The 17,069-nt window shown below is 44.4% G+C and overlaps 1 protein-coding gene across 2 annotated transcripts in view; it reads left to right on the forward strand.

The window, feature by feature from the left end:
- Nucleotides 1-17,069, forward strand: part of DMRT1 (doublesex and mab-3 related transcription factor 1) — a gene marked incomplete at both ends in the record, with an annotated part of 104,564 nt that overhangs the window by 49,316 nt on the left and 38,179 nt on the right. For both annotated transcript variants that reach the window (XM_082655853.1, XM_082655854.1), the window contains one exon: nt 13,396-13,540. In XM_082655853.1, the coding sequence (XP_082511979.1) occupies nt 13,396-13,540 (145 nt within the window). The remainder of the gene's footprint in view (nt 1-13,395; nt 13,541-17,069) is intronic.

Raw genomic sequence — 17,069 nt, forward strand, 5'->3', positions numbered from 1 at the left:
GATAGGAAGCCAAGGCTTAAACCGGGCTCCCACTCCCAGGGACACAATTATAATAGCCAACTATTAATTAGTTCGTCCATTAATTTTTAATATTTCTAAATTTTAAAAAACGGTACGTCAGAGAGAAGGTAGTAGAATGCAAAATCCACATCAATTTTGATGACAAAGTAGGGGACTTCAGATAAATCTTGTGCTCACCTCAGGCCCGTAAGCTGCACCACCAGGCCCCCGGGGTAATGTGCCTCTGGTCACCTCAGACTACTGGGTGATGCTGGCTGAGAAAGAGCAAGTGACTCCCTGAGGACCTGGGGCCTTTCTTCTCTGGGTGAGGTGCTCTCTCTACAAACACTCAGGTGATCCACTAGGCTGCCCCTCCAATCCCATCGCCCTCTTTGTCGGCTGAATGAACTAGCCCTGGCTTCCCTTCTTAGAGCAAACTGGTTATTGGCCACTATTTGTTGGTGAGCAGACACTGACAGGCTTTTTCCTCTGGAAAGAAAATGTTTTCAAGCATGTAGAAGAGGAATTTGTAAGGCTGCATTCAGTTTAAAGCATGTAAAGGAATCTCTTTCCTCAAGAAAAGGAAATTAAATTAGATGTGGTATTTACCTTGGGCTATTAAGGCTAACCCTCCCCCGTATTTGTTTTTTTGGGGGGTTTTTTTGGGTTTTTTTTTTGCGGTACGCGGGCCTCTCACTGTTGTGGCCTCTCCCGTTGCGGAGCACAGGCTCCGGACACGCAGGCTCAGCGGCCATGGCTCACAGGCCCAGCAGCTCTGCGGCATGTGGGATCCTCCCGGACCGGGGCACGAACCCATGTCCCCTGCATCTGCAGGCGGACTCTCAACCACTGTGCCACCAGGGAAGCCCCCAGTTTGTTTTTTAAAAGAGAATTACAGAGACATACATTTCTGTTGATGTTGCTATAATGTGGTGTACTTATTTTGTATCCGTCTACTTTTGTGAACTCTGTTAATTCTAATAATTTTATAGATGCTTATTTTAGGGTTTCTAGATTAGATAGTCATTTCATAGAAAAATATTGATACTGACATTTTTCTTCCCCCTAAATACCTCCAAGTTCTAATTTATGTTCTTAGTGAATTATTCAGTTTAGATACCAGTGGTGGACAGCTGGTGTCAGCTTGTTCCTTATTTTACTGGGAATGTGTTTTGCACTTCACTGTCCTGAATGCAGGCTGTTACCTATGCTGGTTTACAGAGAAATGAGGAAAAAAAGGACAAGGGTTTTTTTCTTACAGCTAAATTATTCAATTCAAAAAATTGTTTTTATCGGGCCCGTCCCTTTCCAACACTTTTTTAATGAAACGAGGATTTTTTTTTCATAAATGCCCTTACTTGGCAATATAAAAAGTTGGCGACTCTGTTCCTGTCTTCCCTGCCTCCTTTTTAAAAAGTTGTACTAGTGGGCTTCCCTGGTGGCGCAGTGGTTGAGAGTCCGCCTGCCGATGCAGATGCAGGGGACACGGGTTTGTGCCCCGGTCCGGGAAGATCCCACATGCCGCGGAGCGGCTGGGCCCGTGAGCCATGGCCGCTGAGCCTGCGCGTCCGGAGCCTGTGCTCCGCAACAGGAGAGGCCACAACAGTGAGAGGCCCGCGTACCGCAAAAAAAAAAAAAAAAAAAAAGTTGTACTAGTCCGAAGACCAGAGAGAGTCTGCAAACCAAGGCACTGGCATTGTGTCACCATGACAACAGCGGAATTCTCTGGGGTCTTCAGTGTGCTGTCTTTAGCAGCTCTCTCAACCTCACTCTTTGCAGACAGGGTGTTGTGATCTTTTCCTATCTTTTAATCTCAGCCCTGTTAACGCCTTTATGCTAGTTCAGCATTTTGTGGAGCTCCCTCACATGCACCCCAAGTAGATCCTTCTTTCTGGGACAGTGAGGATACAGGGATTGGACTTCCCAGCTCAGAAGACCAGTCTTGGAGAATCTTCCATTTAAATGTAAAAGTCATTACAGACCACGGGAAGTTTAAAGACAGTGAAGTGAAGGTGTCAGGCTTCCCAAAGTTTGGGATTGCGTTGCCTCTACTATAAACTTTCCCTTAAACGGCCTGTCAAGTCTTAGCCACATCTGCAGTTTTCTCTTCTGAAACATAATTCCTCATTAGGTTCTTCTCGTTTAAGAAGAAATAATAAACCCAGTTCTCTTGGGCCTTTACATCATATTCCTACACCTGCAGGAGACAAGCTTTGTTGGCCAGGGCACCAGTGGGCCTGGGCATCCTGGGAAGCCCCCGGAGCTGTGCAGCACAAGAATGCAGTCCTCTTTCTGTTTCTAAACGACCTCCTTGTTGACACGCACTGTCACAGAGGAATTGCTATTTTGTCACGTTCTAGATGAGTACAAGCCATGGGCACCACAGGCATCATGTGGTTTTTATTACACCTTTCCTGGAAGGAATGGTGGTTTTCTTGCACAGATTATGAAAGTTGAACGATTTGCATGCTTTGATCCTGCAAGAGGGCTGTTGTTTGCAAGAACTGGTGCCAGCGATAACAATATTCTTGGTGACTCTTGGTCTGGAACCAAAACTAAGGGAAGTGGTGGGTATTTTAGAAGCTGAACACAGATGGTAAGAGGTGGGGCTGAGGAATGCTCCTTCACTGCAGCAGTGCACACGAGAGTCATTTTTGCAGAGGATTTTGGTTAAAAATGTGTGGATTACAGAAGAAAATGGAACTGGCCTCTGGAAACCTGGGCACTGGCGGAGGCAGCTCTGACTCAGAGAGGATCTTGGGGAGGGGTCGGGCCCTGGCCCTCCTAAGGGATTCTCAGCCCAACTGAAGCAGTCCAGTAGCATCCCAGGAAATCCAGATGGAGGGTAACCTCGGGTCTTAGGACCCTTTGGGAGACTCCAGTGATTCCTGGGCCGTCCTGCGGGGTCATTTCTATTCTTGCATGAGTTCAGTTTAATCTGGACTGAGTTGGGAAACCCTGGAAAGGGCTGGTCTACTCCAGGGACTACTCCATGATTCAGCTGAAGGCAGAAGGAAAGACATTATCAGTCTCCTGTGAGGTCGTTACACAATCCGATCTCTGACACAGTAGCATCAGGTTAGTAAATGATACAGTCATTTGGGGATTCTGTAATCTGCTTGAAAATTAGCTAATTAGGTCACAGTTTTTAAAAGCTTTCAGATTTGATTTAGTTAGGCTGCTGGCCAAAATCTGATCTATTTCCATTTGCCTTTTTAGTTTACTTTTTTTCCTAAGTAGATGTGACTATGATATAAAATTCGTTGCCTTTCAGAATGCTTATATGTGCGCACGAGTGAGTCTCAGATTTCTTGGGAGTCCATATTTGTGTGGCCTGGTAAGTGGCCCTCATTAGTTGGATAAAGACCAAAATCAAAGGAATGCATAATAGAGGCGGATTTGCCCTATATTTGGAGATATATTAGGAATATTGTAGTAGAAAAACAAAAAGAATGGGGTTATGAAAAATTTCCATATTACAGAGTGTGCATAAGAAACTCCTTCGTGTATTTATCATTCATACCTCGAGTGCCAGCTCTGTGCCTAGCCCTGCGCTAGACTGTCCCCTCCAGTGCCAGCTCACAGTGGGTGGATGAGAGAAAGGACACATATAATTCTCTGATCGCTCCTGTGGTCAGAGTCTGGAGGTTTCCAGGGAGCTGTGGTGCTTGTGGAAGGTGAGACCTGTGCAGTGCTGTGCCCGGGGACGAGGCGAGGTGGGGTGAGGACAAGTATTTTATCATTACTGTCGTTTAGAATTGCCACTGCTTGGTGATAATTAGAAGCAGGTTGCCTTAGTGAGTTTTATTATTTTAAAAAGTGCTCTCTCTACTCCCTTACAGCCTGCACCCAGGACAGGTTGCTGTCAGCGCCCCCTTCTTGGGAGACCCCTGATCCCGAGGGCATCTCCTTGAGATGCACAACCTCCTGGGTGGGGGGAGTTCGTAAGAAGATTGAGGAACAGGGAAAAGGGGATTATTTCCTCATTTCATTTTTCATTCCTTTTCACAAACACTCTTTTTGGCAATTCTTAGCCAATACTGAGAGGAGGGCAGACATAAAAATTCTATGTATTTGGTAGTGGTATGCAACCAAAAAGGGGGAGGAGCGTTTTCTCTGTCTCTGTCTGTCTCTGTTTGATGGTGTCCGTGTAGTTTCTTGAGTTGGTTTTTAAACTTTATTAAATGTGAAAAGTAGAAACAATTCAGACAATGGATTTTTCTTTCAAATATCAAACATTTATATACTTAAAATAATTTTTGAAGTATATAACGGACAGATTTTTCTGTCTCCCTCTCTATTACTAGGTCCCTGACATACCGGTAAAAGGGCTCAGAGTCATGTGGTAACAAACCCAAAAGAGGGGTCCTTGGGTGTGACCACCGCCCTGCATTGAGGCCACACAGTGGGAAACCCGTAGGGGAGGGAGAGGTGCGTCAGGACAGTTACTGGACAGCCTGGTGCTGGGCCTTTCATACCAGCTGCTCCACTCAGCCCTGAAACACGGCCGTGTCGGGGATTGGTATCCACTTCTGCGGGTGAGGAAACTGAGGCTCAGGGAGGTGAAGTAACTGCCATATCACAGGCTGGCAAGTGGGGGGCTGGGGCTGGAACCCGGGTTTACCTGGCTGACTACAGAGGGGGCACGTTTGTCCCTGTCTCTCTGCCCTCCTCGTGGGGCAGCGCACATTTCTTGGTTTTCCTGGTATGAAGCCCTGAGAGGTGTTATATAATGTTTTCTTACATCTTATGATATTGTAAGATATGACATCTTACAAAATGTTTTCAGAGACTTGACATATTAGATAGGAGGAGAGCCCTAGTCCTGATAGCATTAACCACGTTTAAGTCACACACCCATGCACTTCTGTGTGCTTTAAGGCAACAGATTTTTGGTCATTCTGTGTCATTTGGTTACTTTGAGGTGGGCTCTCCATCATGGTTTTGGAGTGGGAAGCACCTTTCCATGCTACTAACACACCGTGAATTGAGTGCGATGTGCCCATCCACGGTCACCAGGCTGCATTCCAGTTTCTGATGCCAGTTTGGGTAAAGTACATGTGTGCATGTGCTCACACTTAGCAGGTGGCCCCAGACAGGCTCCCCTTGCCCTCCAAGCAGTCTGTCATGTTCAGTACTCATAAGATACCCTTCACGCTGCTGATTTATGCTCAAAGTATCCTAATGTTTCTGACAGCTCATGTGTGACATGAATGTAACCCATATTTCTTCGAGCGGCTGACCCAAGTGGCTTATTTCCTGATACTGCTGATAGAGCTATATCTCTTGGTGTCTCCGCCATCGAGATTCTGATGGTAACATATTGTTTGTGGGTCACTAGTTTTGTCTAAAACAGTAGGTTGGAACAGCGTAGCAAAAGGTTAATTAAATTTGTCCATCAAGATGGGAACAAAAGTGGATGCCTCTGATACTTCTGGTTCTAAAATCAAAGTTCCTGAATGTGTGGTTGCAGGCATCTTTTCTTCTCCTTTTCAGACTCCCAATTTGATCTTGGAACAGTGAAAACGTGAAGAGTTGTTAAAATCCAAAAGCAAAGCCTAGGTCTTTATAGTAGGCAGGTGCCTTAATTTAAAATGGGAAAGGTGGCCTGGTTTAGGAGAGAGAAGCTTCTGAGGCTGACGTGCCTGGGCATCCTGCCTTCTCTGCTTAATCCCTTGTGAGCTGAACCAAGGTTTTGATGTCTTGGACAGGTTTTTCCTATGTTCATGACGATTACATTATGAGGACTCAAGTATCTACAGTTTCCTGTCCACCTCCCGACCCCCCTTAGATGTGAGATGTGCAAGGCACATCTTCTCTGGAAAGTGACATTAAGGATGTCACCATTCCCAAAGCTCCCTCCACCTTTCTGCAGAGGTGTAATGTCATGCTCTTAGAGACTTGCACGCTAGAGTGGAGAGTACTATGTCTCGATAGTTATTAACCCAATTTTAACAATACAAACCAGCTCTTTCACCAAAGCTGTTTCCTGTTGGCTTTTATGTGAATCATGCTTGCATTTCTGCCTGGCTCTGTGTGACTTCAGGTGGGAAGTCAGTCACACAGTTGGGTTTGTGTTTCAGATTTGTGAATGAGACAATGGGCTAGTCCCAGAGGCTGTTTCCACATGAACTGCTCCCCTCTCTTTTGTGAACCCCGAAAATGCATAAAACACTCCCAGGTTCCGGGAAAAGGAACCATTTTCAGAGTTTGGCTTTTTCTTACTGTGTACCTTTTTTTTTTTTTTTTTTTTTTGCGGTACGCGGGCCTCACTGCTGTGGCCTCTCCCGTCGCGGAGCACAGGCTCGGGACGCGCAGGCTCAGTGGCCATGGCTCACGGGCCCAGCCACTCCGCAGCATGTGGGATCTTCCCGGACCGGGGCACGAACCCGCGTCCCCTGCATCAGCAGGTGGACTCTCAACCACTGCGCCACCAGGGAAGCCCCCTGTGTACCTAGTTTTGAAGGTCCTTACTTCCCCTCACCTGATCCTTACACCAGTGTCTTTCAGACATCTTAGACCAAGACCCACAATGAGAAATATTTTATATTGTGATCCAGTATATTTTATACCTACACATAAACACAAAATAAAAGTTTCATAAAACAGCTCTTACCATATTGTATACAGTGAATTCTCATATTTCTGTTGAACTCTATTCAGTTTCATTTCATTCATTTCCATACTGTTCTTAAAGGTATATATATTTGCTGATTGCAGCCGCTGAATTACTTTGGGGCCCACTAAAGGGTCACAGTGCTGCATATTGTAAAACACTGGCTAGAGGAGTAAGCTGTTCTGTCTGTGCCAGTGATGCCGATGGTGAGAACAACCAAGTGACAGAAGTTTTAGGAAGTTAGTTTGGGTTTTTTAAAATGTGGGGCTATTCGCATCTTTTTTTTTTAACATTTTATTTGTTTATTTTTGGCTGCGTTGGGTCTTAGTTGTGGTGCATGGGCTTGGTTGCCCAGTGGCATGTAGGATCTTAGTTCCCCGACCAGGGATGGAACCTGCGTCCTCTGCCCTGGAAGGCAGATTCTTAACCACTGGACCACCAGGGAAGTCCCTATTTGCATCTTAATTGTTTTTTTACTAAGGACAAGCGAAATGGACCACTAATAAATGCAAGTGCAATCCTGGTATCATATGCCGTTTCCATATTTTAAAGTTTATAAAGTGATGTGAATTCCTATATTATGCCTTCTCCAGGGTCTATGTTTTTTCCCATAGTTAATCTTACGGTGTATTTTATGTTTTAAAAATCTACTCTGGTATTAGTCCAGCCTGGAATTGAGCTGCTTTTCTTCTATCCTTTTGGAAAAGCTCACCCACACAAGTTTTGTTTTGCTTTCACTTGTGTCACAGGCTCTGAAGCTCTGGGAAACATGGGGCTTGTAATTTTAAACGTCTTTGATGTATCATTTCTTAAATTGTTTGTCCTCTCTGCCATACTGCATGCACATCGTCTTTCTGTCTTCTTTTCCCCCCTCCCACTTCCTCTCAGGAGGAAGAGCACCTCTTGCATTTCTGGACAAACAGCTCCTGTGCTCTCCAGCCTCTAAGTGCTGACCCTCAAACACAGTTCTTTCCCCCATTGAAGGAGTCCCCCTGGCTCTTCAGGAATCCCTTCCAAGGGCCTGAGTCCTCACAGGCCAGTCTCCCTCTGTTTCCTTTTCTTGGCTCTAGGGAGGGGAGTGGAAGACATTCCATAATATAGCACCTAAGAGAAAGTAAGGTGGGCCCAGTGGAGAAAGTTAACTCCTAACGAAGTTAGGGGAGAAAAAAATAACCTCCAGGGGAACAGAGGGAGAGGGAAGGAAGAAGGGAGGGATGGATTGTAGCTGTCGGGAACCTGCTTGTGGCACATGACTCAGCATTGGGTCTGTTGATGTTTCAGTAATCTCTGAAATGTGTGTATAACAGCAGTCATTAAAAATAACTCCTTCCAGCTGTGATGTGTGGAATCCCAGAGGATGAATGAGGTGCCTATTTAAGGAGGGGGGATGGGCACTTGCCTTTTAGGGAAAGCACCTTGCCCAGGTCTAAGGTCCCTGGGCTAGGAGCATTCTCAGTGTGCGATCAGGTGAGCGTGGGAACAGGCATCCCATTCAAATAGTTTGAAAAGAAGCTTCTTTTAAAGCTAAAGAAATTCTTTAATAAGGAGTTTAAAAAAGTCAGCCCTAACCTCCACTCTTAAGCTCACCAGAAGATCTAGAATTCCACAGCATGCGAAGAGCCCTGCTTTGTTTTATAAAAAGGTTTCTGGGCTTCCCTGGTGGCGCAGTGGTTGGGAGTCCGCCTGCCGATGCGGGGGACGCGGGTTTGTGCCCCGGTCCGGGAGGATCACGCATGCCGCAGAGCGGCTGGGCCCGTGAGCCATGGCCGCTGAGCCTGCGCGTCTGGAGCCTTGTGCTCTGCAACGGCAGAGGCCACAACAGTGAGAGGCCCGCGTACTGCAAAAAAAAAAAAAAAAAAAAAAAAGGTTTCTGCTCTTAAAACCAAAGTTTTATCCCACATGTGGCTTTTGCAGTTAAAAGCCCGTAAGTCACATGTCAGTGCCAGCGGGATCTTCACGCTGTTTGTTTAAACATCAGAGTTTGCAATTAGGAATTTTAGCCTATACAGTCAGTCTTCTTATGAAGACCATCCCCTTTCTTCGCCGACTCTAATTCTGTGCAGCTGAGCTCTGCTTGATATAAACGAGACCAGGACTTGGTTTTCAGGAATCTCTTTTAGCTATTCCCCGGATGGAGTGTTTGATTCAGTGTGAGACCAGACTCTTCCTATCTGAACTGTTAATAGACCACCAGTGAGTAGTGTTTAGGAATTTTTCTTTAAAGGAAGTGGGATCTAACATTTTTACATTCTGTTGGGATTTTATCGTTATTATAAAAAAGGGTGACTGTGGTATATAAGAGGGAAACCTGTGGTTCAGATTCGTTGCGCTGTATGTTCTCAACAGTTTAATAAAATAAAACCCAAAGCTCTTAGGTTTTCCTCCAGGGTTAATACTGACACCGCGCACGTTCTCCGCCAGCCCGGCTCCCGCGTAGGTCATACTCTGGTTCAGAGACTTGGGGTGGGTAATAAGGTATAAAACATGCCTCTTGCTTGCCAGCTACCACATGCTAATAATAATAGTAGCCGTAATGCACTGGAATCCTGGGCTTTTAGGTTTTACTTGGTTTGTTTAATTTAAAGGAATAAAAAATAAAATCTTGAGAAGAAGCAAGGCAGCATTGCATAAAGGAAAGAGAAGTGATATCCTTTCAGCAGAACTGAACAGTCCCTTCCATTTGGGAGCACCTTTTATCCTTCAGTAGAGCTTTGCTGTTTTAGCTGGAGGTGAGGAGCTGAGCACAAGGGGGTGGTTAGTGTTCGGTCGGTTTAAAGCAGGTTTTCTCAAGCTTGGCGCCACCGGAATGTTGGGCTGGACAGTGTGTGGGGCCGCCCTGCGCATTGGAGGATGCGTAGCAGCGTCCCTGGTCTCTGCTCACCAGATGCCAGTAGCGCCCCCCATACACACCTAGTTGTGACAACTAAAAGTGTCTTCAGACTTTGCTAAATGTCCCCAGGGGACAAATTACCCCAAGCTGAGTACTACTGGTTTAAAATATCATACAACAGGACATTTCAAAGGTTTCCTTATTTACCCGTTTTTGTCTCAGCCCAATGTCGCAGGCTGTGATTTTTTTTTTAAGTTAGAAGGGAGTAAGAAGTGATCTAGAGTTTTAAATCGCATTTTTCCACACCTCTTTCTGGACTTTCTGGGTGAATCACGATTGAGTTGTTTTTTTTTTTTTTTGCGGTACGCGGGCCTCTCACTGCTGCGGCCTTTCCCATCGCGGAGCACAGGCTCCGGACGCGCAGGCCCAGCGGCCATGGCTTACGGGCCCAGCTGTTCCGCGGCATGTGGGATCTTCCCGGACAAGGGCACAAACCCGCGTCCCCTGCGTCGGCAGGCGGACTCTCAACCACTGCGCCACCAGGGAAGCCCACGATTCAGTTTTAACTTCATGTTTCAGAGGTTTACATGTGCACTTTGAAATGCATCAAACCGACCTTCTTTCTTATTTCCAAGTCGTTGTGCGGATGGTTATTTGTAGATTATTCTTCTAGTTGGGAGCCACTGAAGCGATTGGGGGCCTCAGTAAATTCACATTTTAATGATCTCAGGTGGAGTCTGACCTTTTATTTCTTTTTCTTCTTTTGCTGGAGGTCTTCTTTTGCTATAGCTCAGTCATCTAGGGATTCATTAGAGAAATCGAAAGTCTGAGTTCAGTTAACTCAATATCTGTTTCCAAATAATCCTTGTTATTTGATGCTTTCTGAAAACAGAAAAGGAATTAAGGAAAAACAAACATATACATGGATTTGAAATTGTGTTTATTTTCCGGTAAGCTTTAGTTGAAAGACAAAAAAGAACTCTATAGTTTAGCTGAATCTCTTTTTAACTATTTATACATATTGGGATTGGCAGCAGTGACTAGTCTGTTTCTCAGACTTAACCTTTTGCACTTTTTAGCTGATACTGGGGATTTCATACTTCTCCGGGTATGGGAAATATGTAGGTAATCCTAGAACACTGGTTCTTAATCTTGGTGTGACACTGGAATTACCTGGGGAGCTTTGAAAAAACCCAGGGCCCAGGCCACATCCCTGAGCAGTGAAGTCTGATGCTCTAGGGGTGGAGCCCAGGCATCAGTGCTGGGTCCCCACCTCCCTGTATTCTAGTGAGAGTGAAGGTTGAGGACCAGGGTGCATTGTTATAAATAAAGTTTTATTGGAACATAGCTATGTCCATTCATTTTCTGATTTGTCTAGAGACCCTGCGGCTTGTAAAGCCTAAGATAATTATTCTTTGGCCATTTACCAAAACATGTTTGCCAATTCCTACTCTAAACTCACAGTGAACACTTTTAAAAAGAGGTTTTACATAAAATTCATAGTAAAAGAAAAAAATCCAGTATTTTGCAGAGGCTTGCAGGGTCAGTCCTGTCAGTTTTCTCGTACATGGGCAAAACGGAAAAGGATTTTTCCTAAAGAACTTACTGGAAGATACTGTCAAACTGAAAGGAGAAGGGCCCAACTCACCACCTAGAGCGGGGAGGATCCTTGGGTTACATCACGGCGCTTTGTACTTAAAAGTCGACACTTAGCCTCTAGTTCAGCGTTCATTACTTAGACTGTGTGATTGACTTGACAGAGGTCTATAGAGGCAGAAGTGGCTCTTTAATGCAAAGTGTGTCTGAGTTTGTTAGTCCTGCTGCAGATGTTAGATGGCAGCAGACCCCTGAAGGAAATCCTTTAGCTCAGGGGAATCTCATATATAGAAAGAAAAAGAATGAAAAAAATTTAAATGTTTTTTACATCATTTCCACCTTCCCTCAGTTCCGGTGGAAAGTTGATGGTTGTAAAACAGTTGTTCAAAAGAGTTTTTTTTAGAAGTTCCTCCTTTGGTCATGGCCCTTAAAGGCTCCAAGTATGGGAGAAAGGATCATTTATTCTAGTCCCTTGAGCAGAATCAGCATCTCCTGATTGAGATGCTGATTGAGAGCATGTCACACTGTGAGGTCCCCACCCCAGACTTGCTGAATCAGAGTCTACTTTTTAACAGGATCCCCTGGCTATTTGAATACACATTAAGAGAGCCCTGGGAAGCACTGGGCTAATTGATAACTGGGTCTGTGCAGTAAACTGACCATTGATCCTCACTTTAAATGATTTCACGGCTCCTTAATGGCTTCTGACTTGGGCTCACTCATTAAAGGCAGACGGTTTTTCCCCTTTGGCTATTTCCAAGTACAGCTTGCCTGCCCTCTTATTTAGTAAAGATTTATATAATGGTAGAAAATGAAAGCGGGGTGATTGAGTTAGAAGGGATAACATTTTATATGCGTCAGAAAAACAAACTAGAAAGGATAAAGGGAACTTGCCAGATAAACTTAACTTGTAAGGAAATAAGTGGAATGGAGTCTTCTTTGCTTCTGCAGGAAGCAATAATCCACCCATTAGAACAGACATCTGTGCTGGGGAGCAGTTGGGAGGGTCAAAAAGGAATCCCTTGAGCTTCTCAGATTAGCACAGAGAAATCAGGGAGTTAGGCCTTTCCACCGAGCAAAGCCATATTACTTAGGCCTATATCACTTGGGAAATTGTCTAGAATTTAGATGTTCATAGTAAATCTCGAGGAAGCCCAGTACCTACTTTTATCCTGCCAGGATCTGTCAAGTTGCTACTATTTTCTTTATCAAGTAGTATTCTAAAGATTTGATTGAAAAACGTGATTTTGAAATTATGCCTTAATTCTTAAACAGAGTTGGTTTATCCTTGAACATTCCCTTATGTTGACTTTTTAAATAAAGTTAATGCCACCTGAATGTAGTTTTTAAAAGGCAGTATACGTACTTGAAGTCTAGCTGTTAGTTGAGCTGTTCTTGCTGTGGAGATCTATCTGATCATGTGTTTAGTGCTCACTGTTGTACCAGGGTCCGTGCAGGACTCAGAACAATTCTAATGTTCGTGGAAGTGGCCAGGAAGAGCCAGGAAAGCAAGAGTGGGGACCCCTTTCAAGCCTGGAGTTTCCATCTCCTTAGCCTTGAATGAGAGGTCAGGAAGCTATGGGAACTGCTCCTTACCTAAAAGCTGCCTGATGGTCCCAAAGGCACGGTCTGATTGCCAGAAAAAGGCATGACTGCCAAGTGTCAGCTGCCACTACTGCTGAAGAAGCAGCATGTGCCTCCCTTCTGCCTACCAGATCTCATTTTATGTCCTATTAGCGGAATCCAAATCACCTCCAGAAGCCTGGTGACAGGAGCATCTGGAAGAAGCAGATCCCAGACATCCGTTCCTTGCTACAGGGAAAAGCATAGGAGGGGGTGGGAATGGGCTCTGAGTGACAGTATCCAGCACGGCCTCATGCTGATGACAACAACGACCCTCACACGAGGCTTGCGTGTTTTTTTAAAAAATATTCTCTCGATGTGAACACTGTAAGGTAACCAAGGTGTGAGATGCTCGTTTTACCCAGGAGGAAACGTGAGGAAGTTAAATAACTTGCTCCTGGTCAGATGTGCTGGTCAGTGTTTCAGGGGATTGTATTGGCTCCTAAGCAGCGCTCTTTGGTCTTTACTGCCCTGTTCTCTTTTGTACTTGCTAGTCAAGCATCCTGTGACCAGATGGAATTAGAGGGGTACTTTAGAGGGGCCTCCAGCATCGAAAAGGCACCTCAGGCTGCACAGTTCTAGTATTTCCAGGGTCTGTGCACTGGAGGGGCATATTCATGGGTGAGGATACTTCCAACTTTAATAAGCTATTCCCTTAATTTAAAGAATTAGGTAATTCTTATAACAGGCAACTTTGGTTTCAACATATTCCTTCTTTTTTCTTAAGCAGATGAAAACCTCGGAGAGCCTCCACGCAGTGAGTTCCCAGTACAGGATGCATTCTTACTACCCGCCTACCTCCTACCTGGGCCAGAGCATGTCCCAGATCTTCACCTTTGAGGACGGCCTCTCTTACTCGGAAGCCAAAGCGAGCGGTAGGTTCCTGGTTACGCAGCCTGGATTTGAGGTGGAGAGAGGCTGCCTGCCCAGCACTGGATCTCTGGTCCTCTCTAATAGCTTACCAGATAGCAGCTGTTGGAAAAGTTGTATAGTATCCTTTAAAGTATTCAGTTATGGAACGATTTTGCTTTGCTAGATTCTTAATATCATGTTTCTCTTTTCTGGACACCCGGAGTGATAAGAATAAGATAGAGACTACCATCAGAAGCCAAAGATGTATTTTCTGGAGGATCAATATGTAATATCAGGGGCACTTTATGTGGGGTTTTTTTTTTTTTTTTTTTTTTTGCGGTACGCGGGCCTCTCACTGCTGTGGCCTCTCCCGCTGCGGAGCACAGGCTCCGGATGTGCAGGCTCAGCGGCCATGGCTCACGGGCCCAGCCGCTCTGCGGCATGTGGGATCTTCCCGGACTGGGGCACGAACCCGCGTCCCCTGCATCGGCAGGCGGACTCTCAACCACTGCACCACCAGGGAAGCCCCCAGGGGCACTTTAAATGTGGTTCAAGTCCTGATATTTTTGGTGAAATGAATCTCTGTCTATTGAAGAATCGTTTTCCAAAACTTTTCCAGTTTAAAATTGAAGGTGTATTCATCTTTTGCAGGAGGAAATAGAATAACGTAATAAAACATTTTTGAATATAATAGATCTCAGAGTTTATGCAGTAGCAATGCAAATAACTCTGATATAATGGTTTTAAAATAAAAAATGACTGTTTAATGAACCAGAGCACTTTGAAATACACAGTTCCTCAACTTCAATTTTAACTTTCTCCCCAGTGTTTACACTGCGATGATAGGCTGGTCTTTTACGGCTGCTGTGTTTCCAGGCCCTGTTTTTAAGTTCTTTGTATTTAAGCATCATCTTTTGATCTAGGAAAGTGAGAAGCATACACAATTGAGTGGAAATCAGGGCAATAGTGAGTGAGTTGGTAGAGAAATCGACTACTAGAACTGACTCCACTAGACAAAAGAAGCTGGTTTTCTCAATAACGTGATTCTCTATAAAGAACTGGCCTCTTGGTAAAACGAGTGCTTGGAGAGTGAGAATCAGAACCATGCTTTGATTTCCAAATTCAGAACAGTGAAGTCTAAAAAAGCTTTATTTACCATACTAAAATAAACTAAAGGATTTTGTTAATATGGAATACATAGGTCGAGGGAACCTGACGAGTTTGAACTATAGAGAGACTGAAGTACACATTATTGATTGCACTTTGACCCATTCATAATCACTTTTTGCCAGGAACGGACAAACACAATTCTTTATGTAAATATTCATACCGTATAATGTTTGCCCACGTGGTCCTTCTTTCATGCTGCCTTTGATTCTATATATTTATGTGAATTATAAGCCCCTTAAGGACAGAGAACACATTTTATGTACCTTTTTAGCTGCTATGATGCCTATTTGTTTTTCATCAGCTGAGTGGATGAATGAAGGAGTGAATGAACAAAGGAATAAATGAGTCAGGTATGATTTTTAAGTAAACTTGCTCTATAAGAAAACACAATCCCGAAAGGTCACACTCCTAACTCATCATCTCATGGAGCCAGAGTTTAGGGATGGAGCAGTTAAAAAAACATTTGCTCATACAGAAAATTAGGACTGAAACTTACTTTCAGGAAGAAATTGCCTGAGCTCCTTGCTCTAGGAATAGTGGAATATTTTTACAAGCATTGGCATTCTTGAGACAGAGGTGTAAATTCAGAGCAAGGCAGTGCGACAAAAAGGTAAGAGGAAATTTACTAGAGCAGAGAGGAAGGAATTTGGAGAGGACCAATAGGCATTTGAATTTATGGCAGAAAAGGAAAAGGCTCAGAAGGAGAGATGTTACAGTCCAGGAAAAGAAAGACCAGCCACCCCAGTGTCCGTGGTGAGAGACGGGGTGAATAACACCTAGGATTTCCTAACACTTTTCTGGTGATGTGTGTGTTTGAAAGAGTGTGTTTGAAAGTGTGGTGTGAGGAGACCTCAGGCTTAACCTTCTGATCCTTCTCTAGCTCACTTCAGACATGAGGGACTGAGCTAGGAAGAAATATAGTGGAATCTCAGTAGTATCTACTTTGGAATTGCCATGGAGAAGGAGAATATGGATTCATAGGAAATCCAAACCTTAGCTTATTTTTTAAAGAAATGCGGCTTTACGGCTTCCAAATATATGGTGTCTTGGGCTCCTACATTGCATGACATTTTTACGGAGCAGGTGGGAAGGGGTGGGGAAAGAGAAAGTTGGGGGTCAATAGGAACGCCTCAGGATCACCTCCTGGGGCATTGGATCCTCATTTTTATCATCAGCATCGACACAAGTGGGGGCCATTTAGGCCCTCTGGTAAATGGGGCTGAGGCTAGTGGCAGGATGCGGCGATGGGGATGGGGGCATCAGTATAGTCATTTGTGAGAAGGTGGTAGAGGCTGGCTGATAACCAGTTACATTTATCAGTTCTATCAAGTTTGAGTTGAGGTCCTTTGGTTGGTTGCATTAATAAATAAATTACAATTTGTAAGTAGTATATCAGTTATTTTAGGTGGGGATTTGTAAGTAAGTTGAAAACCAGTTTTTTCAGTAGGTTTAATGTTTTCGTTAAAGTCTTACTTAAGTATAAATTTGTCTATTAAATTCATTTTTCTTCAGTTTCTTTAAAGATCAACCGTTCTTTACCATCCAAAGAAATGAGTCCAAGTTCAAGGTTTTCCTCTGGTTTTGCTGGAGATTACAACATGAAAATAGAATGTAGGGGGAAAAAGAATTACAGGGAAAGTTTTCCTTTTGCTGTGTTGCTACTGTTTAATGTTTTTCTTTGTAAAAAGGCTGGGAGCCATTCTCTCACTTTTTTTTATGTCTTGAAAAGTGTTAGGACATAGATCAGAGATGGTGGGGCCTGGTTGTGTAAGACTTTGTGAGCCACTGCAAGCACTTTGGCTCTTATCTCAAGTAGGTGGGAAGCCACTGGAGGGTTTCCAGCAAAGGGGTGACACGTCTGCTTGTGGTTTTTAAAGATCACTCTGGCTGCTGTTTAGGAACAGACTGTAGGGGTGCAAGGCGGAGGCAGGGAGACCAGTTAGAAGGCTGTGGCCATAATGCTTGCAAAAATGGCAGTGGCTTAGTCGGGGTGGGAGTGTGGGAGTGATGGCAGTGTGGGAGGGTTGAATTCTAGATACATTTTGAAGATAGAACCAACAAGGTTTGGTGATGAATTTGGGATGGGATGGAAAGGGAGGAGTGAAGGATGACTCCATCATTTTTGACTGATCAAGTAGAAACATGGAGTTTCCACTTATTCAGGTAAAGAAGACCATGAGAAAAACAGGTTTGCAGGAATTGGGAGTTTAATTTTGCATGTGTTAAGTGTGAGATGTACGTGAGCCATCCAAGTGGATCATCAAGTAGGAGTTGGATGTACGAAGTCTGAAGTTGAGGGGCGATTTCCCTGCTGGAAATAGAAACTTGAGCGTTCAGTGCGTAGATGTCATTTGAAGTTAATGTGGTGGGATCACCTGGAGA

This window comes from Grampus griseus, assembly GCF_964374135.1.
Source record: "Grampus griseus genome assembly, chromosome: 6".
NCBI lineage: Eukaryota > Metazoa > Chordata > Mammalia > Artiodactyla > Delphinidae > Grampus > Grampus griseus.